At 41.9% G+C, this 23,198-nt stretch overlaps 1 protein-coding gene across 3 annotated transcripts in view; it reads right to left on the bottom strand.

Moving 5' to 3' along the window:
• Nucleotides 1–2,051: 2,051 nt before the first annotated feature.
• Nucleotides 2,052–23,198, bottom strand: part of LOC137439991 (germ cell nuclear acidic protein) — a 143,840-nt gene continuing 122,693 nt past the window's right edge. For 2 of the 3 annotated variants that reach the window (XM_068136327.2, XM_078768548.1), the window contains 4 exons: nt 22,709–22,847; nt 22,157–22,295; nt 21,452–21,656; nt 2,052–2,611 (listed from right to left, as the gene is read on the bottom strand). In XM_068136327.2, the coding sequence (XP_067992428.2) occupies nt 2,356–2,611; nt 21,452–21,656; nt 22,157–22,295; nt 22,709–22,847 (739 nt within the window). In that variant the 3' untranslated portion in view covers nt 2,052–2,355. The remainder of the gene's footprint in view (nt 2,612–21,451; nt 21,657–22,156; nt 22,296–22,708; nt 22,848–23,198) is intronic. The other variant, XM_078768547.1, reaches the window with a different exon arrangement.

Below are 23,198 nucleotides of genomic sequence, written 5' to 3'. Positions count from 1 at the left end.
TTGGAAAACTCGTCGGTCTTTCTTATGTCTCTCTCAGCAGTGGGGTCCTCCTGGGTCTCCTACCATAGAACCCCTTTCATCGAGTTGGTGATGGATGGTGCGAGTTCAAACTGTCGTACCTTGTGTCTGAAGGTCAGCTTGAATCTATTTGGCAGTTGATTGAGGTGCTTTCTCCACCATTTGAACAATGCTTCGCTGCAATCTTCGATCAAGTTTTCTCTTGCCGCCACATCCAGGGAGGATGGCTACAGTGCCATGGGCCTTAATCTTCCTCATAACATTGCATATGGTGGACACAGGAACATAAAGGTCTCTGGAGATGGACTTGTAGCCTTGAGATTGTCCATGCTGGGTTACAATCATGTATCTGACCTCCACAGACAATTCTCTGGGTTTTTTTCTTTTCTCCATGATCATTGCAGTACACACAGTGACACAAAACAGCAGAACGACTCCCTTTCTCCATTCAAACTGGTTGAATGAGTGATTTTTATATTGCAAGCACCAGCAACACACCATAGGTGAGGTCAATTCCAAAGTAAAGGAGAATCACCTGCTTGAAATCTAATTATTTCTAACAACTTTTAAAAGGTGCCAAAAATATTGCCAAGGCCATTTTTGGATTTCTGTGTGGAATAAGCTAAGATTTAGTAGTTTCTTCAGCTTTTGTTGTTTTGTTCCACTGCAAACCAAAGAAATACAAATGTGGATCCCAAAATATTTTTTAATTTAAAATGTTTGGCCACGACTGTACTAAGCTTTCATCCACAGGTTGATGGAGTACTGCTCTCCCCTCTGCGCTGATGCACCTGCCTCACACCTTGGTCAACGTAATGCCGTACAAACTAAGGCTTTCAAGACAATTGGAATCTCTCGCAATGAAGTTGCGTCTATGGGCTTATCACTTCTCCATTGTCGACAGGTTGGTGGACTGTCTTCTTCCTCCTCATTTCTGCTTTTGCACCCTTGCCCTCACCGTGCTTTACTCCCCCACCACTCCTCTTCCCCAGGTATATGCAGGGTGCACACGGTCCACCAGCAACCCCCTCTGAATGAAACTGCTTAAATCCTAAACCACTACTCACCTTCACTCAATTCTTCTTTTTCCCCACCTGTGGAACCACCTTACACATTCTCTTCGATCTCATTCTTCCCTGCAGGTCTTCAAAACAGCTGTTCACCATGTCAGATTATCCCCTATCCAAGATCGTGATTTTTAAACACATCGGTGGGCGGTCAAGAGGTATATGAGGCCCCGCCCACGAAATGCATGATTGGTCGTATGACGTCAGAGAGGTGGAAGGTTTGAGAAGAAGAAGAATCCGTTGATGCTCTCTCTCTCTGGTGCTGGCTTCATGGCGGGCAGTCACGTTTTTTGTGTGCGCTTGTGAAGGGAACAAACGGAGCTTTGTGGAGCCTTTGCCCCATTGAAGGAGTGGGTGTTGTTTGTGGGTGTTGTTGTGGGAGTGGGAGTGGGTGTTGATGGAGTGGGTGTACATCTCGCTTGGCGGTGGAAGCAAGGAGGGGCCGGTTGGCTGCTTGCTTCGCGCCTGGGCGCTTGACGCACTGGTTCGGCGCCATTGCTGGAGCGTTGTCCCACGCGGGTGGCTGCATGGATTGCTACGACCATTAACTCCCCGGCGCATATTTGGGGAGGCAAAGCTAGGTGCCGGCCGGCTTGAAATGAAACCATTTCTTTTTCTTTTATCATTCCCCTTGTCTGTTTTTGTGTCAGTGGAGAGTCGCTCGAAGTCGCAAAAAGTTATTTTACCTCAACATTTAATAGTCTTATAATTATTTCATTAAATTATTTATTGTTGCATTTCATTTCTTGTATTGTGAATTTTCCTCGTCTCGTATCTGTGTTTGTGGGTTCGAGGAATAAGCCCCGTGTGGTTCTGTCTGAGGTAAGCACCCTGGTTTCCTTCGCCCGCGCACGACGGACTGACCACCAAGTTTCGGCTTTTTCGCCTCGGAGTTAACTGTTCGGCTATCCATCCAAGGATGGTTTTCATCGGCCACGGACGTGACAATATAATATATATGCAATGTCAATGCAAACAACCACAATGTTTATTAAATGAATGAATATACCTGTAATATTAACATAAATAAATGAATATAATATTAATACAAGCAAACAAATAAAATGTTAATGCAAACAAATAAACAAATACAATGTTAAAGTAAGTGAACAAATAAAATGATAAAGTAAATAAATGAATTACAATGGGACTGTAAAAAAAATAAAAAAATTGAATGACCTCACACATTAGGACACAAAACATCAAAAAAACATCCTCAATATTTGCGCATAAATTGATCTTCAAATTTCTCAGCAAAACGGGAGACAAATCAAGAACAGCTTTCACCACTTTGAAGGCGTAACTTGGAAGAAAAGGCCTCACTGAGTAAACGCATCGCCTCACCATGCCCTTTCCCAAAGTTTGCTTTCCGTGTCTCTGCATACTTATCCTTCACAAATTGTGCAAAAGGTGTGAGTGGTGCAGCATGGCAAGGTGTGCCGCCTGGGCTCTCAAGCCGCAAGCTTCCACCACACAACCCGCAGTCAAACCGGTTCACGTCCAACGACTTTGAATGTCGGCCGATACTGGGGTCATCAGAGGGTGAAAGGTACAGGTTCAGTTACCCTGAAGTTTGTAATAACAATGTACTCGTCGTTCTTTCAACACAAATGTTTGTTCACTACGGTCTATTTTTGAGGATAAAACAAACTCGAAAAACATTTTCCATAAAAGAGTAATTATCTTTTTGTAACTTTTTGTCTTTTAAGATGACAAGTAACTTTTTGTTAAGTAACTTTTTTTTTGTAAAAAAGTGACTGATAGTGATAAAAGTGATAACTTTTTGTTATCGATAAAATAAAAAGTAACTTTAAAGTAACTTTTTAAGCGATACTTTAAAGAGAGTACTTTAAGTACTTAAAGTATGATAAAGCAATACTTTAAAGTAAAGCGATAAAAGTAAAAAAAGTGATAAAAGTAACTTTTTGTCCACCTACAATATTGGAATTGTAGGTGTTGGCTTACAAACCGAGTCGCATTGGCGGTGCACAAAAAGCGTTTTTTTCAATAACAATAAATACAAGGCGCAGGGAGGTGAAATTCGCTGCACATGATGTGCAACGCACGCAGAGTAAAACGAGTGTTCATTTCTGTCCATATGATGTCCAATAAATAAAGAACATATAAGCACACCTGACACTAGGCCGAGGCTGCAGATTGGCATGCTCGTGAGGCTGCACAGTCAAAGAAACCTTTCCACAACCTGTCATATTTGATGGGTTTTTTTTACTCGTAGAATTATAATTCCCCTTTTGTTTTACATTACACACATAAGGTCACTTCAAAATCGAATACATCCTAAAATGCTTCTTCATTGTAACTGGTAACTAAAATCATCGTGGATCATCTGCACCAAGGAGGCAGATCCATTATTTAAAAAAATAACCACCTTTGGAGGCCATTTTTCCCCGCAAAGCGGGGGTTGGCCTTTTTCGGGAACCGTGGTTGTTGTTGTTTTTCGGTCCCCTTTTTGAAGCAATGTTTTACGGCCGGATGCCCTTCCTGACGCCAACCCTTTTTGCCGCCTTTAACGACAAACAGGGAATTACCAGTGAACTGGTACTCAATTAGCCGACCTCGGAAGGATGACAGGCTGAGTCAACCCCCCTGGCGTTAATTCAGCAATCGACCGGGATTCGAACCCAGGATCCTTGGATCCTAAGCCGACACCCTAGCCGCTAGCCCAACACCAGGGTCCAACACCAACACCAACAACAACACCAAGGAGGCAGATCCATTGATGCACAATAATTAGTTGGGGGATGGCGTGGAGTGTGGAGAGTGGAAGGCATTTGCATCTGGTGTTTTATCTTCACACTTTGTTTGAATGGCATATTTAAAGCTATGAGACTCCTTCCCGGTGTGTACCCCGGTTTAGAATAGGTACACCATATCCCTGCGCATCGTAAGAGGCGGCTAAGGGTTGGCGTCAGGAAGGGCATCCGGCCATAAAAACATTGCCTCAAACAGGGAACCATGATCGTCATGGGGCCCGCAAGGCTAACCCCCACTCTAGCGGGGAAAATGGCCTTAAAACGATCATTCATTCATTCATAGCTATGAGACTCCCATGTTTGGCACAGAAAGCAGAAGCATTCAGACATTTTGTACAAGAACATTCTGAAACTAGAGCAAAGTAGATAACGCGCCATCGCAAATCCCCACACGTACCACCGAAAGCAAAGTTGAAAGATGGCATAAAGTTCAGCAAGGAGTGACTGTTACGTGGTCCCCTCGGTGAATACCTGGTCTCGGTGACCCACGGACCGTGAGCGGAACTTCGCCAGAAAGCTGTATTATATATGCGCTTTCGCCACGCAATCCATATGAATTTCACCCAAGAGACAACTGATGTTCAAGGATATATTTCAATGGTAAGGATACCATACAATTTCAATGACACAACCACGGAGATTTTCCCCGAGCAATCAACAATACACAACCATCAACAATTCCCTATCCACAATCAATTCCCTATGATTAAGATGGCCATCTTATATAGGTGTGTCCCGGTGAGTACTCACGACCCCCTTTTTGGTCTCGGTCCCGCACAATGTCTCTGGGCCCCTCCTGACCAAGATGATGGTCGGCGTCGCCGCACTCGGGCGGTTGAACGAACCCCGGGTGGACGTGTTTCCACCGGGCAGGTATCGTACCACTACCAGGCACCCCGGCTGCAGCCCCTCGTGGCCACGCGAAGCGGGTACGGGAAAGCAAGCCAAACCCCACGCCGCTTGCAAGGCGTGTTAGGCCCCAACGGGCGACCCGTACGCGTCTTTTTAGACTGTGTCGCGAACGGCGCCCAACGCTGGGTCGGTGCACGGCCACACGACAGTTTGACGTCCACCGGGCAGGTATCCGTCCCGGTAACTCCTCTCGCCAGACAGGCTCGGGAACGCCGCTTTTCCACACGGCTCAATCAATCCCCACTTTCGTCGGATCGGGCGAGAGAGAAGAATACTCGTCCTTTTTTCCTCGTGTCTTTTCCTCTTCCGTTTCCGGTCACTTCCGTTTCCGGCCACTTTTTCAGAAGGGCTCCTGACCCTCCAACCACAACAACTACACAACAACTACAACCACAACAACTTAATATACTACACACGGATAAGCAAAGACCTGAATGGTAATTCACATACATTCACATAAATATGTAACAGTGACCCAATGTGAAAATTAGATTAAATATTTTTTTGGATGACCCTAAATCCCCAACCCCTCAGCCATTGAATGGAGGTCAAATCCAAAAAATTGTTAATTATTTCATGCGTCCCCCAATGTTGATTTCATATGCAAAGTTTCATTTTAAAAAAATGTTTCAAAATTTGCCCGTAATTGCATTTTTGGTATTTAACCTTTTGACCCTGCTCGAGGGCTCGGAGCCAAAAACGATACTGCTCTTGCACCTTCTTGCCCTGTGGTGATAATAACTACCAAGTTTGGTGAATTTCTGCACAATCGATCAATGAAGAGATAGCATGACAGATGGATGGACAGGAAGATGGAGCCGAGTACAATATCCCCACAAGGGTGGTTCTTAGCTACACAAGGCAAAAAAGAAATGAATTGTTTTCCTCCTCATCTTAAATTTTTTTGGTGTTGAGGTAAAACTTCTGCCTGTGAAATATTTTTTGAATACATCAAGTTTTAGGTGTTGCACAGTGACTCATGGTTGTCAGCCACTCAATGTTGCCCGATAAGCGTCAATTTCCTGCAATCGGGAAACCTCTTGCGATGTTCTGTCACAACTTGAAGCAGATTCTGGGTTTGTTGTTCATCCCTTGTCAGGAAATGAGTGTAACTGCATACCCCAGATTACCGCTGTACTGTATTCAATTAACATAGAAACAACTTCAAAATGTGCAGTACATAGCATGGTCATAGGTAAACTGTAATGGTCAAAATCACAAGTATAGCAGTGGAGAATAAATAATCAACTCCAAACATTTACAGTCGTGGCCAAAAATATTGGCACCCTTGCACCTTTTTCAAATAACAATTTTGTCTAAAAATAAGTTGAAATTGACAAAAGTATTTGGTCTCTAAATTCCTTATTTCACTGTTAATATTACAGAACCTTTGCTTTTGATTCAGAACTTAATACATCCCTTTAAATCAGAAAATAAAAAGAAACGGCATTGAGAAAATTATTGACACCCTCGACTTAATATTTGGCACAGCCTTTGGACAAAATAACAGCAGTCTAGCGCTTCCTATAGCCATGAATGAGCTTCCTCCACCTCTCTACTGGCAGTTTGGCACACTTCTTGTGAAAACTGCTCCAGTTCTCCCACATTTGAAGGGTGCCTTCTCCCAAGTACTGTTTTCAGATTTCCCCACAGGTGTTCAATGGGATTTAGATCTGGACTCATTGCTGGCCACTTCAGAACAGTCCAGCGTTTTGTCTTGAACCATTAATGGGTGCTTTCTGAAGTGTGTTTGGGGTCATTGTCCTGCTGCAACTGCAAGACACATGACCTTCGACGGAGACTCAGCTTTCTGACACTGGGTTGAACATTGCGCTCCAAAATGCCTTGGTAATCTCCTGATTTCATGATGCCATGCACACAATCAATGTGCCCAGTGCCAGAAGCAGCACAGCAACCCCAAAACATCACTGAACCTCCTCCATGTTTGACTGGATGGAAGGTGTTCTTTTCTTTGAGGCCTTCATTTTGTTTTCTGCAAACATAGAGATGATGTGCTTCACCTAAAAGCTCCAATTTGGTCTCATCTGTCCACAGAAGGATTTTGGCTTGTTCAGGTGTGTTTTGGCAAACTCCCGTCAGGGTTTTCTTATGTCTCTCACTCTCAGCAGTGGTGTCCTCTTGGGTCTCCTACCATGGAACCCCCTTTCATAGAATTGGTGACGGATGGTGCAAGTTGAAACTGTCATACCGTGTGTCTGAAGGTCAGCTTCAATCTATTTGGCAGTTGATCGAGGTGCTTTCTCCACCATTCGATTAATCCTTCACTGCAATCTTCGATCAGGTTTTCTCTTGCGGCCACATCCAGGGAGGTTGGCTACAGTGCCATGGGCGTTAAACTTCCTGATAACATTGCGTACGGTGGATACAGCAACATAAAGATCTCTGGAGATGAACTTGTAGCCTTGAGATTGTCCATGCTGGGTTACAATCATGTATCTGACCTCCACAGACAATTCTCTGGTTTTCTTCCTCTTCTCTATGCTCATTGTGGTACACACAGTGACACAAAACAGCAGAATGACTCCTTTTATCTATTCATACTGGGTGAATGATTGATTTTTATATTTCAGGCACCTGCAACTCACCGTAGGTGAGTTCATCTCCTAAGTGAAGGACAATCACCTGCTTGAAATCTAATTATTTCCAACACCTTCTAAAAGGTGTCAAAAAATATTGTCTGGGCCATTTTAGGATTTCTGTGTGGAATAAGCTAAGATTTAGTAATGGTTTCAGATTTATTTATTTTTGTTCCACTGCAAACCAAAGAAATACAAATGTGGATACCAAAAGATTTTAAAATTTCAACAATTTCCTGGAAGAAATGGTGCATTATTTGAAAAAAGTGCAACTGTGCCAATATTTTTGGCCACGACTGTATGCGAGCCAAATATGTGAAATTACAAACTCCGTGTGCAACCTCTAAACTTAGTCCAAATGGCTTAAAATTTCACCACAAGGGTTTTTTCGCATATACAAAATTTTTTAAGTGTTAGGAGGATCAAAATGGCGGGGGGAAAAACTCAAATTTGATATAGGGTCATTGCTGGTGGAAGTTTTTGCCATTATACAAAAATACGCATTTTGGTGTCTGTCTGTTTGACTGGTTTTTCAACCACAATACACTCGGTCGTTATTTATCCAAATGTAAGCAAACTTGACAGGGGGACTAAGGGTCACACGAATTAGGTTGTAGCGATTTAACTTCCCCCAGTGGTAGGAGAATGGGGGTTCTGAAGCACACTAAAATTTAACATTGAAGTCAATGGAGAAAATTAAGGTTAATTATTGACACTGGATTTTCAATGAGATTTTATCCCCCAATTAATTCCCATCCTCAAGATTTCAAGATGTTCAACAGACATTCGCTGACGCTCATTCTCACTCACTGCGTTCGTTCGTCTGCGCATTCGAGACACCCCATTCTCCAACTACTTGTGGTGGAAGGGAAAATTGTGGGAAGGGGAATTAGGGAGGGGAAAGAGAGGGAGAAATGGGGGAGGGTGAAATTAGGGAGGGGGACTGCTTTTGATTATACTCACTCAGTGGACCAATGAATATTTGTTTTTGTTGTATTTTAGGGAATAATTTAATTTTCTCATAACACTCATCACCATCAAGTGTATTAACAAACAATATGTTGGAACTTGGTTCTTGGTACAAGTATCTTTGATGGGGCAGAGATGAAATGATCGACCTCTCTTAATGTCCTTGTTTGAGCACCTCCTGAGCCACATATCATTTTAAGATTGTAGTAAATTATTTTCCCATTGATTTCTTGGCAACCATCAACACTTCCTGTCCATTCAAGGATGTTGAATCCTCTGGGAGGAGCCTCTAACGTATTTGTACTTATATTTATTCGCTTATTTGTTTTATTTACTTTTCTTTTGGTTGTTTCTTCAAGAAGACTTATTTGATATTTTTCACATTCGTTATTAGTGCGGGAGCCCAGAAACATTTGTTTCACATCTCGAGTACAAAAGGTTTGAGGCCTGGAATATATGCATCTATGATAGGAGACCCCAAAAAGGCAATTCTTAAGTTCTGCAATTCTGCACAGCAACCAGGGGGCGCCACCAAAGACCCCTAAATGTGACTCTTAATTCACAATTTGAGTACATCTTTCAAACTTGTCTTAAAATGTTCTCTATAGGAGTGGAAATCAGAATTCCCAATTCTTAAGTTTTCAATTTGTGTATTAGGTCGCTTAAGAACGACCTAATTAATGCTAATTAACGCTAATTAGCATTTTTAATTCACAATTTGAGTACATCCATGAAACATATGGCAATGTATTCCTTAGGTCATCCTAAATCAAGATCAGTCATTCTTAAGTATCCATTTCATGTATTAACCCACTTAAGAACGCAAAATGTACTCATTGACCCCGTCCCTGGCAAGGTGAGTGTTAATTCACAATTTGAGTACATCTTTCAAATTGGTCCCAAACTGTTCAGTAGATCATCGTGAATCAAGAACAGCAATTCTTATGTGTCCATTTCATGCATCAACCCACTTAAGAATGCAGTCAGTATTGTAACGGAATTTGGGTTGTCACTGGCTGCTATCCCCCCTCCACTCCCTGGCTGGCCCTCCCTTATATGCAAGGGAGGGGCTGGAGTGCTGACCTGAGGGCAGGCCCCAAGTAGACACCCACACCAGTGCTGAGCATGCACACACCTGTCTGGCTGGCCGGATCAAGGGTGTTCAGTTTTGGTTAAGGAAGGAGTTTTGGCCTCCCAGCCAAACTTTTGCCCAGCCAAACCAAACTTTGGCCTCCTCCCACCTTCCAAAACAAGAGGTTCTATATATGCCAAACTTACGCCAGCCTATCACCAGCCTAGAGGTCGTGCAGGAGACTCTCCTCATCACGCAGAGGTGTGCTAATGAGACGGGACAGAAATACGGAATAGTCAGTTATGATCTGGGCGCAGCCAAGCCGGCACTTCAAATACAAGTGACTGAGAAACCGAAATTTGATAACATTTTCATAATGTTAGGCCCATTCCACATCGAAATGGCTTTCTTCAAGGCTATTGGGAAACTCCTGTCCAACTCTGGAGGACCAGAAATGCTGACTGAATCTGAGGTACTTGCAACCGGATCCTTAAACGGATTTTTGACGGGGAAACATTTCAACAGGTGCAAGAGATTGCACCCCATACTAGCCCTTGCTCTTGAGATGCTACACTTCTCATCCTTCTTAGACTCTTACCCACACAGAGAAGAAACAGAAGCATTGATAAGCAGCATTCAACTGACCACGTGGGAGCAGCTTCAGTCTGCTCTAGACTCGGACGTCTTCAAAGCATGCACAGCCGCGTATGAAGCATATACCCAAGTGACAAGATCTGGAGGCCATGGTGCAACCGCCCAGTTTTGGAGAATGTATATAGATTACATTCATAAATACCACGAGCTCGAACGGGCGATTCGAACGAATGATATCGATCTCTATACATACTCACTGACCGGACTCATTGGACTGTTCTTTGCTACAAACCATGTAAATTACAGTCGGTGGCTGACAAAGTTCCAACTCGATTTGATGAACATGGAAGACAGCCATCCTGGCCTACGTCAAATACTGGAAGCAGGCGTCTTTACTGTACGACGAACAGAACATCCATTCAGTAGATGCCCGGTCGACTTGACTCTAGAACAGACGATTAACGCGGATGCAGCTTCGAGAAGAACTGGATTCACTTCTTCAACGAATAATAATGCGGCACGACTTCGCTGGATGCTTACGAAATCCACTAGAGCTTCATTCGTTAGTCTACTCCACGAAATGGCTGGGCTGATAGTCAAAGAAGACACAACTGCTGAACTGAGACCTGCACGAATAAAACGTGACGATAGAGATGTGAAAACCATGGTGAAACAAATCCAGGATAGTTGCAATCCGTTTGGGAACGAAACAGATGCAGATACCATGTTGTACAACATCCATACAGGAAGGGCAACTAGTGAAACAGTCCGCGAAAGTTTACTGAATGTGCCAGCAAGTGGAAGGACATTACACCAGGCATTCATCACAGCATGCGAGGCCGATGACAGTAGGTTTGAACAACCCATAAAGAAAGCTCCTCTCAAAACATTCGTAGACGAATGTGCCAGAAATAGACGAACACCGGATAAGAAAGTGGCAGTTCTGAAGTGTACTCGTGATTTGATGGGCCGCCTAATAATCCTTGCATCAAAGCGTGATGTTGACCTGCAGCATATATTCCAATATCCCCTTACACCAGTACCACTCACGATGTGCAATCCTGATGAGAGCATGGTCAAGACAGATAAAAGTAAGTTGCTTAACTTACTGGAGAGCAAGGAGATCAAAGGAGACGGACCTCAACAGATCAATGCATACGTAGTAGATGGACAATATCTTCTGCACACCCTACCTCCAAACTTACCACCCACATATGGAGGTCTAGCGAGGAGCATACTCTACCAAGTATTGTCATTGTCCAAAGTCCGGGTACACGTAGCCTTTGATGATTACCCTCAACCGTCACTGAAGGATGCAGAAAGAGCCAGACGGGGGACAACAGCCGAGGACAGCAGATCCTACATTATTACTGGTCCAGCACAAAGAAGGCCCAACGATATCAGCAAAGCGCTAACGTCCAGGTCATTCAAACGGGAACTTCCTGATTTTCTTGCAAGAGAATGGCAGGATCAAGCATACGCTCATATACTTGGGACCTGTGATGTCTTCCTAGATGTTCCGTCAGGCCAGTGCTTCCATTTCCACGTAAGCGAAGGAGAGGTCAAGCGAGATACCGTAGACATGCTCAGTAACAACCATGAAGAAGCGGATACCAAGATCTGCATGCATGCAAAGGCAGCAGACACCTCGAATGGAAATGTAGTAATACGCGCCTCAGACACGGACATAGCTGTTATTCTGCTCTATCATTGTGAGAAATTCAGCAGCCACATCTGGATGGATGTCGGTACTACATCCAAGCGTAATCGGAGGCTCATTGACCTAACAGCGATATCCAAGTCACTGGGACCACAACTGTGCAGTTCCCTCCCTGCCTTCCATGCCTTTACCGGCTCGGATTACACCGCAGCATTTGTAAGAAAGGGCAAGGTTCAGCCCTTTAATAAGCTGGAAAAGATGCCCGATGTACAGCAAGCTTTCAAAGCTTTGTCAACAGATGGACTGCCAAGCGAGAAATGCAAGGACACACTCTTGAAATTCACTGCTATAATGTATGGAGCCAAAGAGAAGTCGAAGGAAACGTTAAACGCCTACAGGTTCAAGACCTTTGAAAGAATTTACAAGCCCAAGTTAAGAGGAAAGAACCCACTTGAAAAGCTGAAGGGAGCTGATGCCAGTAGTATTCCTCCATGCGAAAGAGAGGTTGCTGCCCACATAAAGCGTGTATCGCTTGTTTCAAGAATGTGGGCCAATGCTGACCAGCCAATCATCCAGCAACACCCATCAGAGGATGACGGATGGGAACTAGTGGGAGATCAATATAAACCCATCTGGTTTGAGGGAGACCAACTTCCGGAGTCGCTCGTTCCAGATGATGAAGAATTAGCTGATGCTGACGATGATGAGGTCCTAGCGCAGTCATCTTCTGATGAAGAGGACGTTGAAGGAGATGGTGATGATGGTGATGTGTAGGTTTACAATCGACCAAACCTGTTCATACGATTATATTCAGTACGGTACATATCCAAAGCATCCTGACAGGGAATTTGTAATGTTTTTGAAATTTTAAGCAAAATAATGTTAGGAATGTTGGATAAAACAACATATATACAATCATGTTGATGTTTGAGATAAATTCAATAATTTTTCGTTGATATAGTTAGTTGAGTTTTTACATACATTCAAATTTGTTTTTAGTTCAGGGTAATTAGCTTAAACATGTTAAATAGTTTATAAGCGATAGTCAGAGATAAAACAGCAATATCGCTAATAGAGTAAAAGTTAGACATTAGGTATTAATTTTTATAAAATTAACATTAAAAATTGTTTTTTGTTCCGAGATTTGAGATTTAATTGTTGATGGGCGGTAGAACCAGGACGCCAATTTACTACATGACTTACTATGATCTGATTTTGAAGCATAAATTCATGCATACTAAGTACATTTTTGTGTAGTTTATAAAAAAAGAAAACATTGTGTTTGTATGCAATCTATGTTTCTCCTTTTTGTCAGTGTGCATTCTTAAGTGGGTTAATACATGAAATGGATACTTAAGAATGACTGATCTTGATTTAGGATGACCTAAGGAATACATTGCCATATGTTTCATGGATGTACTCAAATTGTGAATTAAAAATGCTAATTAGCGTTAATTAGCATTAATTAGGTCGTTCTTAAGCGACCTAATACACAAATTGAAAACTTAAGAATTGGGAATTCTGATTTCCACTCCTATAGAGAACATTTTAAGACAAGTTTGAAAGATGTACTCAAATTGTGAATTAAGAGTCACATTTAGGGGTCTTTGGTGGCGCCCCCTGGTTGCTGTGCAGAATTGCAGAACTTAAGAATTGCCTTTTTGGGGTCTCCTATCATAGATGCATATATTCCAGGCCTCAAACCTTTTGTACTCGAGATGTGAAACAAATGTTTCTGGGCTCCTGCACTATATGGTTTCCATTTAAATACTAAGGCTGCGTTTTTCTCCACTCTGGTTTGGTTATTACTTAGTTCTATCATTTACATATCAGTAAAAAATGCAGCAGTTGCCCGTTCAACCCCCCTTTTTTATCTTATCACTTATGTTTATCTTAACACTTACACTCCTCCCAGTTTATCTTAACACTTACATCTTATTGCTTAACACTTATATCCATAATAGGGCTGCAGATTATTGTCAAAATGTGCCTTAAAAATGGCGGAACTGGCAACTAGCTTCCTACCAGCTACTTTTGGTATTTTTATAATGTAGGGGCCTTGACAAGGTCACAAACCAAAAATACCCAGAATACCTCTGGGGGAACATGCTTTTTTTTTTTTTTTTTTTTTTTTGTATACAAGATCGAGGCTCGTGAAAGAGCTAACATTAATCACACAAAAAGACAAACCGACACACAAAACACAAAAAACAAGGGGAGCGGCAGACAAGATGGGGAGAGAGGGGGAAGGACACAAAAGAGAGGGGGTAGAGGGGGAAGGACACAAACACAACATTTGAGAGCAGGGACATCGGGAGGACTTGGGGGGAGGTGGGAGAGGAATAAAACATATGAACACTGCAAGGACTCTGGGGTGAATTACCGGGGGTAGAAAAGATCAAGGTTTTCGATGGGGGAAGATAAGAGATGGTGGTGAACAGCTGTTTTAAAGACCTGGAGGGAGGAGTGGGATTGAAGGGAGTGGGGGAGTTTGTTCCAGAGGCGGGAGAAAAGGGGAATGAAAGAGTGAAGGTGAGCAGAGAGCCTAGACTTTGGCAGTTTAACCATAAGAGGGTTGCAGGCAGATCTTGTGCGACCTGAAGGAATATTGGGGGGACAGAGCACAGAGAGAGCTGGGGGAGCAAGGCCGGAGAGGAGTCGGTAGAAGACAGAAAGACCACCAACCTGCCTGCGGTGAGTGAGTGAAAGGCCCTCGGTGTTGACTACATCGCAGGAGAGTCCAATGATTCTGAAAGCTTTGGCCTCAACAGCGTGAAGCCGAGCAAGGTGTGAGGCAGGAGCACCAGCCCAGAGGGGGGAACAGTATTCCATTGAGCTGCGGATGAAAGCCTTGTATGTGGTGAGGAGCTCAGGTGTGCCAAGGAAGGACTTCGCACGACGGAGGATGCCCAGTCGGCGACTGGCTTTGGAGGCCAGCTTGGAAATGTGGTTTTCCCAAGAAAGATCATGGCAGATAGTGAGACCCAAAAGCTTGAGCGACAGAACTTCTTGGAGAGGATTGTTGAGAAAGTAGATGGGAGGGTTGTCCAGTCGGTCCTTTCGGAGAGACATTGTAAGAGTGTGAGATTTGTCAGGATTGAAAGACATGTTCCACTTGTTTGACCAGTCTGTGATTTTGTCCAGGTCTGCACAGAGTGAGGAGGCTGCAGACTGCCGATCTGAGGGATGAGGAATGGAGCGACAGAGAGTAGAGTCATCAGCAAAGAGATAGAGAGGATTTTCAAGAGAGTCAGAGAGATCATTGATGAAGACCAGAAAAAGCACAGGGCCCAGAACACTACCTTGGGGAACTCCAGCCTGAACAGGAAGAGATGAGAGAAACCCATTCAGGGCCACATGTTGACTACGACCAGAGAGGAAGTCCGCCAGCCATGCGTGGAGATTTCCATGGATACCAAAGGAGGAGAGTTTGGTGAGCAGAGCAGGGTGCCAGACCGTATCGAAGGCACGTGGAATGTCAAGGGAGACAGCTCTAATTTCCTGTTTGGCGTTGAGGACCTCCATCCATTGTTGAGAAAGCAGAAGCAGCATGTCCAGAGTAGAATGACCAGGTCTGAAACCAAATTGATGATCAGAGATCAAGCCATTGGAGAAGAGGAAAGATTTCATATCTGAAGCAATGATGGATTCCATGACTTTGCTGATAATTGGGAGAAGGCTGATTGGTCTGTAGTTGCTGGGATCTGTTTTTGCACCTTTTTTGTGCAAACCGGTGATGTTGGCTGATTTCCAAGCAGATGGCAGATGACCTTGAGCAAAAGAGAGGGTGAAGAGAACAGAAAGAGGGAGTGAAAGAGCAGAAGAACATGATTTTAGGACCCGTGGGCTGATGCCGTCAGGACCAGTTGCAGAATCAGAGTCGAGGGTTGACAGAAACTTTTCCACCTTGTCAGGAGGAAAGGACACAGAGTCCAGGAGCAGCTGGGTACGACTGGGTACGGTGGGTACAGAGAGGGATGGGTTTGGGACACAAGATTTAGAGGCAAACACAGAGTTGAGGCATTCAGCTTTTTCATGTGCGGAGTCAGCCGTTAAGCCTTATGATGCTTAAATGATGTCATCAAAATGGCTGCCAAAATTGTAAAGTTGGGCATTGTGTACAGGTGCTGACGTGGTACCTAACCGTTTGTATAGTAGTTTTACTGTCAAGAGAAAAAACATCAGCCTTTTCCTGGGATGAAGACTGTTTCATTTGTGGAGAACCAGAGAATAAAAAGAAAGGAATAAATCTTACAGCAGCGAATATGAAGCCAGCAGAAGTTCGTGAGAATGTGCTTACAATGGTTCTGATTACAAAAATGATTCCCAAATACTTCACCGTGCAGTTAGTATTATTCGCAGAGACAGAAAAATTACAACCAACAACTGAATACCTTCATACCCAAGAAATTGATCTTAATGCATCAGCTGCGTTTAATTTAAATATTATTTAAATATTATTTAAATATTTAAATTAAATTATTAAATTAATTTAAATGCATTGCATGCATGCATGCATTTGCAATGCATGCATTTAAATTAACTTATTATTTAATCACATAAACCTATAATCACAAAGTTTGAAAGAAGGAAGGTTTATTCCAAAGCAAAGGTGTTGATTACTGATTGTCCACTGATTTAATTGAACTAAATAATGATAAGGGATACAAGTATGCTTTAACTGTTGATTTGAGGAGTAGATTTGCATGGGTTGTTCCCCTGAAAAACAAAAGGGGTAATACTCTTATGTTAGCTTTCAGTGGAATATTTAGTAAAAGCAAAAGAAAACCACAGAAGTTATGGACTGATGAGGGAACAGAGTTCTATTACAAAATATTTATGAAATTTCTTAAAGATAATGGCATTAAATTATACAGCACTTTTAATGAAGGAAAGGCAGTTGTTATTGAGCGCTTCAATCGCACTTTGAAAGAGAGATTAATATATATAAAAAATATACACAAGTCGGTTCTTAACAATGGGTATCTATAATTCAGGACATTGTAGATAATTACAATAATACAGTTCATTCATGAAAAAAAAGGAAAACCATCGGAAGCAGTTACAAAATTAGAATATGAAAAGGAAATTAATTTGAGAAAACCCAAGTTCAAAGTTGGTGATATTGTAAGAATATACAGATGGAAAAGTCATTTTGAGAAAGGTTTTACAAAGAGATGGACTAATGAACTCTTTAAAATTGTTGATGTAATGATGGACTTAAATTCCTTGGACTTACAAATTATATGATATGAATGGGGAAGAAATCTTGGGTTCATTTTATTCACAGGACATTACAAAAGACACAGGTAAGCAGATAATACCCTTGAGCACAATAGGTTAACACTTCACAATCCACTACTATACAGGGATGGGAGGATTAATGTTGTTGTTTGGGGGTTAGGAATATAGAAATATACCTTATTCCTGGACTACAATCCTCCTCAATCCTGAGTAGCTCTTCCATGAGACCGCTCTCAAGAAACTCCTCATAATTATTTAGTAGTCGAAGAGTTGTTCTTAAAAATGGGTTCCTCTTTTCACCTTGTATTGAGCACCCAAGTCTAATTGTTAGTGTCGTTGATTTCTTAAAGGAGTTATTTAAAGCTGTTTTAAAGTGTCTATCACATTGTTCCACAGCCTCCTGAATAGATTTAGGTTTATTAACAAACTTTTTTAACTTCATAATTGTTAGGGGTTTCTAAGTATTATAACAATGCTCCATAAAGGTAATATTTATAGATGCTTCTTTGCTTAAAATAAAATTTTCTTCATGATTTATCATTTCATCTCTGCCCAACAAAGATACTTGTACCAAGAACCAAGTTCCAACATATTGTTTGTTAATATACTTGATGGTGATAAGTGATATAAGAAAATTAAATTATTCCCCAAGATAAAACATAAACAAATATTCATTGGTCCACTTGGTGAGTATAATCAAATGCAGTACCCTTCCCCAATTCCCCCTTCCCCATTTCTCCCTCTCTTTCCCCTCCCTAATTCCCCTTCCCCAATTCCTCCTTCCCCAATTCCCCCTTCCCTATTTCTCCCTCTCCTTACCCTCCCCAATTCCCCTTCCCCCAATTTTCCCTTCCACCACAAGTAGTAGGAGAATGGGGTGTCTCAAATACGCTGGCTAACAGCGAACGAACTGAGTGAGTGAGAATGAGCGTCAGCCAATGTCTGTTGAACATCTTGAAATCTTGGGTATGGAAATGAATTGGAGGACAAAATCGAATTGAAAACCCAGTGAGTCAATAATTAACCTTAATTTTCTCCATTGACTTCAATGTTAAATTTTAGTGTGCTTCAGAACCCCCATTCTTCCACTACTTCCCCCTCCCCTCTCTCACACACCCAACCTGTCCAGCAAGTTTCGTCCGAATCTGTCTACAAATTTGAGATATTGTGCTATACATCGTCTTTTGCCCTATTTCTCCATGGTGAAGAATCATTTCAAAATATCTCAGATCCAGATCCGATCCAGATCTTCACCAAAATCTAATCATTTCCTCCTTGTTACATACCCAACCTCTCCACCAAAATTTGTCCGAAATCTTATTTTTGGATATCTCAATTTTTGATATCCTGTTCACAAACAGGTAAGGTGTCACGCAGAGCACAATACTTGCAGCAAAATCTACCCCCGGCCCCAAAAAAGTTGCTATAGATACATAAACTTGTCCATTTAATTAAAATTAAAATTAATGATCTTAATCAATGCTCAGGTCCATCGGATGAAAATTGATTAGTTTTCAGATGAAAACTGATGATTTTAGAAGTTTGACCTTGAGTTGACCTTTGACCTTAAAAAATAGTTGTTTTTTCTCAATTCAGTGATGCACTTTGCAATTGCTCTTTAATTTTCAGTTTAATCGGAGGAACATTTACAATTTTTCAGAAGAAAATTTATAATTTTAGAAGGTTGAGCTTGAGTTGACCTTTGACCTTAAAAAGTTTGTTTCCAAATTCAGTGATGTACTCTGAAAATGCTGTTTAATTTTCAAGGCAATCAGATGAAAATTGATGATTTTAGAAGTTTGACTTTGAGCTTACTTTTCTGACCTTTTGACCTCAAAAATAGTTGCTTTCCCAATTCAGTGACTCAATATGCAATTGCTGTTTAATGTACAAGTTAATAGGATGAAAATTGATTATTTTTCAGATGAAAATTTATGAATTAAAAGTTTGACCTTGAGTTGACCTTTTTACTTTTTAACCTTGAAAATCGTTCGTTTCCCAATTCAGTGAGGCACTATGCAATTTATGTTTAATTTTCAAGTCAACTGAATGAAAAATGACGATTTTAGAAGTTTGACCTCAAGACAACCTTTGACCTCAAAATCCATAGGCTTCCAAGTTGAGACTACCACTACAATTTGGTAGTTTCTTGACAATCGGTTCAGAACCTGTACACCTGCAGGCGAGTTACAAACAAAGTGACAAAGTGACAAACAAAACAAGAAAGGACGAAAATCGAGAGAATCAATAATTAATTGATTCAATAATTGAATTAATCAATAATTAATTGATTGAATTGATTCAATTGAGCAGGTGCTAATTGTGTAAATAAAATAAATAAATACTAATTGTAAAATAATTATTTTTAAAAATCAATTCACTAATTGCATACGTCGACCACCACTGTTTCATCCAAATCTGTAACTTTTTGTGAATTAAGTAATTAATCGAATAATTGATTAATAAATAAATCAAAAATACCTTTTATAGCCAAATCCCTTGGTTACCGTCATGTCCAAATATCAGCTTCCTAACTCAAAAGGTGCCTCAGATATTGCCCAGATGAGAAAGGAAATCGATAGTAATTAAGTAATTCCTCCCGCCAGGGAGTAATGCATTCGATCGTGTCCGTCCGTGTGTGTGTTCGTGTGTTTGTGAACAAGATATCTGGAAAAGTTCTGAACTGATTTGGATGAAAGTTGGTGGGATGATTGCCCTTGGAATAAGGAAGAATTAATTAGTTTTTGGTGAAGCTCAGGATATTATTCCGGATCCAGGAATTTTGTGAAGGATTTTTTTTTACCATTGGAAGATAGGGCTCAGCAGCGGCCACCCACGGCAAGAGTATGCGCTCTACTGAGTGGCGTTCAAGTTAATCAATTAATTGATGAATCAACATAAAAAATACCGTTTTTGCCAAAGCAGGTGCTCAGTATTGTGCCAAAATTTCAGCTTCCTAGCTCAAAGGAACAAACAAGAAAACCTTTGACCGTTGACCTTTACAGTTAAAAAAACATTGACAGCCTCACTTTTGTCCTTTGGAATCCTCTAGTAAAGTTTGGCGAAGACAGCTGAAAGTGTTCGCAAGTTATCACACTCACAGGCAAACAAACAAACGAGACAGACTGACTGACTGACCAATGACAATAATTTTCAATTTTCGTCATAATAACAAAATCGACTGACCAACAAACTTCAAAAATCTTCGATTTTGCAAGTAAAAAACAAAGACAGGGGTGAAAACAACCTCCATGCACCTTCGGTGGCGGAGGTAACTAGAACGGCACTCGGTAGAGCACATACCTCCGCCAGGCTGAACACCAAATTCTAATTGGCTTGTTCTTGACATCAAACAAACTCATCCACCTAATTTCGTCACAGTCGGTCCACAATGTTTTGAAGTATTGTGGTATATATCATTTTTGGCTACATATCTCAATGGTGAAAAATCACTTGAAAATTAAAAACCTCTCGTATCTGCATTCGGATCTTCACTAAATCCGAATCAATTCATCCTTTTAACACACCCAACCTGTCCACCAAGTTTCGTCCAAATCTGCCCACAACCTTTTAAGATACATACATATTACGGATCTTCACCAAAATCTCATCATTTCGTTTTTGTCACATTCCCAACCTCTGCACCATATTTTATCCGAATCCGTCCACATCTTTTTGAGATATCCTGTTAACAAAGAGACAGAGGTGAAAACATAATCTCCATCCACCTTCTGTTGCATAGGTACCGGTAATTGGCCATAAGGATAATAACTCCTGTAGTGTTTAAGCCTGGTGTTGGCTTAGCGGTTAGGGTGCCAGCTTGGGATCCCAGGATCCTGAGTTTGAATCCCGGTGATCGTTGAATTAACGCCAGGGGGATTAACTCAGCCGGTCATCCTTTCAAAAGGTCGGCAAATTGAGTACCAGCTTGCTGGGATGAATGATCCCGGTGTGGACCCCGATTTAGAATAGGTACACCATATCCCTGCATGTCGTAAGAGGCGACGAAAGGGTTGGCATCTGGAAGGGCATCCGGCCATAAAAAAAAACACAAAAAAAAATTGCGTCAAAAAGGGAACCATGATGATTGTCATGGGGCCCGCAAGGCTTATCCCCGCTCTAGCGTTACTGATTTTGGGGTACATGGGATAAACAAGATGGACACGACTAGGATTTTCAGGAAATAAAACAGGGAATTTGAAGGAGGTGGATTTGGGGTGTATCAACGGGGATAGAAAAGATCAAGGTTTTGCATGGGGGAAGATAAGAGATGGTGGTGAACAGCTGTTTTGAACACCTGGCGGGAGGAGAGAGATTGAAGAGTGTGTGGGAGTTTGTTCTAGAGGCGGGAATAATTTACTGATTTCGAAAACATGGAAATCCACAAACACGTGGAAATTTCTCATCGCACGTACATAAACATACAAAAACAAAAATAAAAAAGGCATGGTCAACAAAATGAACATTCCCTAAAATATGGAACTCTGAGTGACAAAAAGTGCACATGGGAAGTTGCACGAAGACATGGTGGAGTTTGTGAGTACCTTTTCTGGCAGCTCGTGCAGCGGTAATTAAACTTGTAGCGGATGCCGTACGAATGACAGCGTGTAATGGGAGGTAGCTCAGGATGGACCAAGCAGGCATTGCGCGCAAACAGCTGCCACATCTGACCATGGCCATCTCGAATGCCGTGCAGCACCCACGAGGCAGCGTGACACATCTCGTGGATGAGGGTATCACGCAGTCGGTCTGGGGCAACGAACAAAAAACACTTCATCAAGAGCTGTTTGCACCTCCTCACAGTCACAGTACAAAGTCATAACAGTTGATTCGACAATCTTGGCCTCCAGAATTACCCTCTTTCAATCTCATAATCTCAATGAAAATGTTTCAGGACTTTTGTTCCCAATTATATTCTTTAAAATGGATTAGCATTACGCTCATAAATACGAGTGCCAAGTAAAGAAATTTCCTTTGAGTAGTCACACATCTGGCCATGTTTGCCATTTTGCACCTTATAACAAACCACATTTTCTTTAGAAAATGCAAATCATCTCCATGTGATGTGGAATGATCTCAAACTTTCAAAAAAAAAATTCATGACCAACACAAATTACTTTCAATCCCCTAACACAAATTAAACAGGTTTTTGCACATAGAAGCCACACATACCCATCGTTCTCCAAAAGTTTGCCTCGTTTACACCATGTACCCACAGTAAATAAAACGTGCAAGACTCAGAGACGTACCGGCTGTATCGCACACCTTCTCAGAGAGCTCGATACGAGCACATCGTGATCTGTCCTTTCCAAACTGCAAAGTCGAGATGCAGTGCCCAGCCGTCTTACGAAGTCTTCGGTTCCACGTTACTGGCATATCATCTGGGAGCTTTCATCATGAAAAACAGGAACGCTTGAGCACCCCAGTGCACCAATCCCCAAGCACCTTAGTCTCTCCCTGCACCTGTCGCCTGCCCCCACGCTCCCCACCCCCACTCCACTGCCCACTTGTACCCCCATCTTCTCTGAATCTCCAACCCTATCAATCTCAGTTGGAAGCATCCGACAAGGTACAGAAAACCAGGTGAGAAACAAGTACATTCTCCTACATAATTAACTATTTTATTAATTTGCTTCTGTCTGATTTTCAAATGGAGAAAAAGGAGCAGAATGAAATAAATTAATTTGGGGGCACGGGTGGAGAGTTCATCAAATGCATCCAACAATGGGGTTGCGTTTTAAAGAAAAGTGTGATGGAAGGGTGGTGAGTGTTGATAAAAAGAAAAATGAAGACAGTACAACCTTGCCCTCAAACACGGAATCGTTGTACAGGCAGTAGAGACGCACGGTGATATCCTGACGGACCTGACGGAAATGTCGGACGGAAAGCGATGACTGCGACACCATTTCTGTCAGGAAACATCCTGGGAATGTGCAGAGCCTACATACACAAGGAAAGCAAAGTAACATGTGGTACTGTAGTCACCTTGAATCCCACAGTGCTCACCGACCATCAAACCCAGGCATGTTGGGCCTGAAATTGGATATTCAAACGTATGGATATAGGTTTACTTGCTTCTTGAAAGTACAAAGTCATTCAGCAAAAGAATGGCGGTACAACGTATCCTGCAGAAAACAAGCGAGCAGAACCCCCCGAATAGTCGGGCAGCCAAACGACAAGTACATTGGCTGCACTGGGGAATGACCTTTGATTGGCACGCACGTTATCTACCTTGAGTAAGTTTCCCAAAACAATGCCAATATATATATATATATATATATATATATATAT

Source organism: Myxine glutinosa, chromosome 14 (genome assembly GCF_964187855.1).
Source record: "Myxine glutinosa chromosome 14, kmMyxGlut1.1, whole genome shotgun sequence".
NCBI classification, from domain to species: domain Eukaryota; kingdom Metazoa; phylum Chordata; class Myxini; order Myxiniformes; family Myxinidae; genus Myxine; species Myxine glutinosa.
The sequence above is the reverse complement of the archived record's forward strand: the minus strand, read 5'-3'. Positions and strand labels throughout refer to the sequence as shown.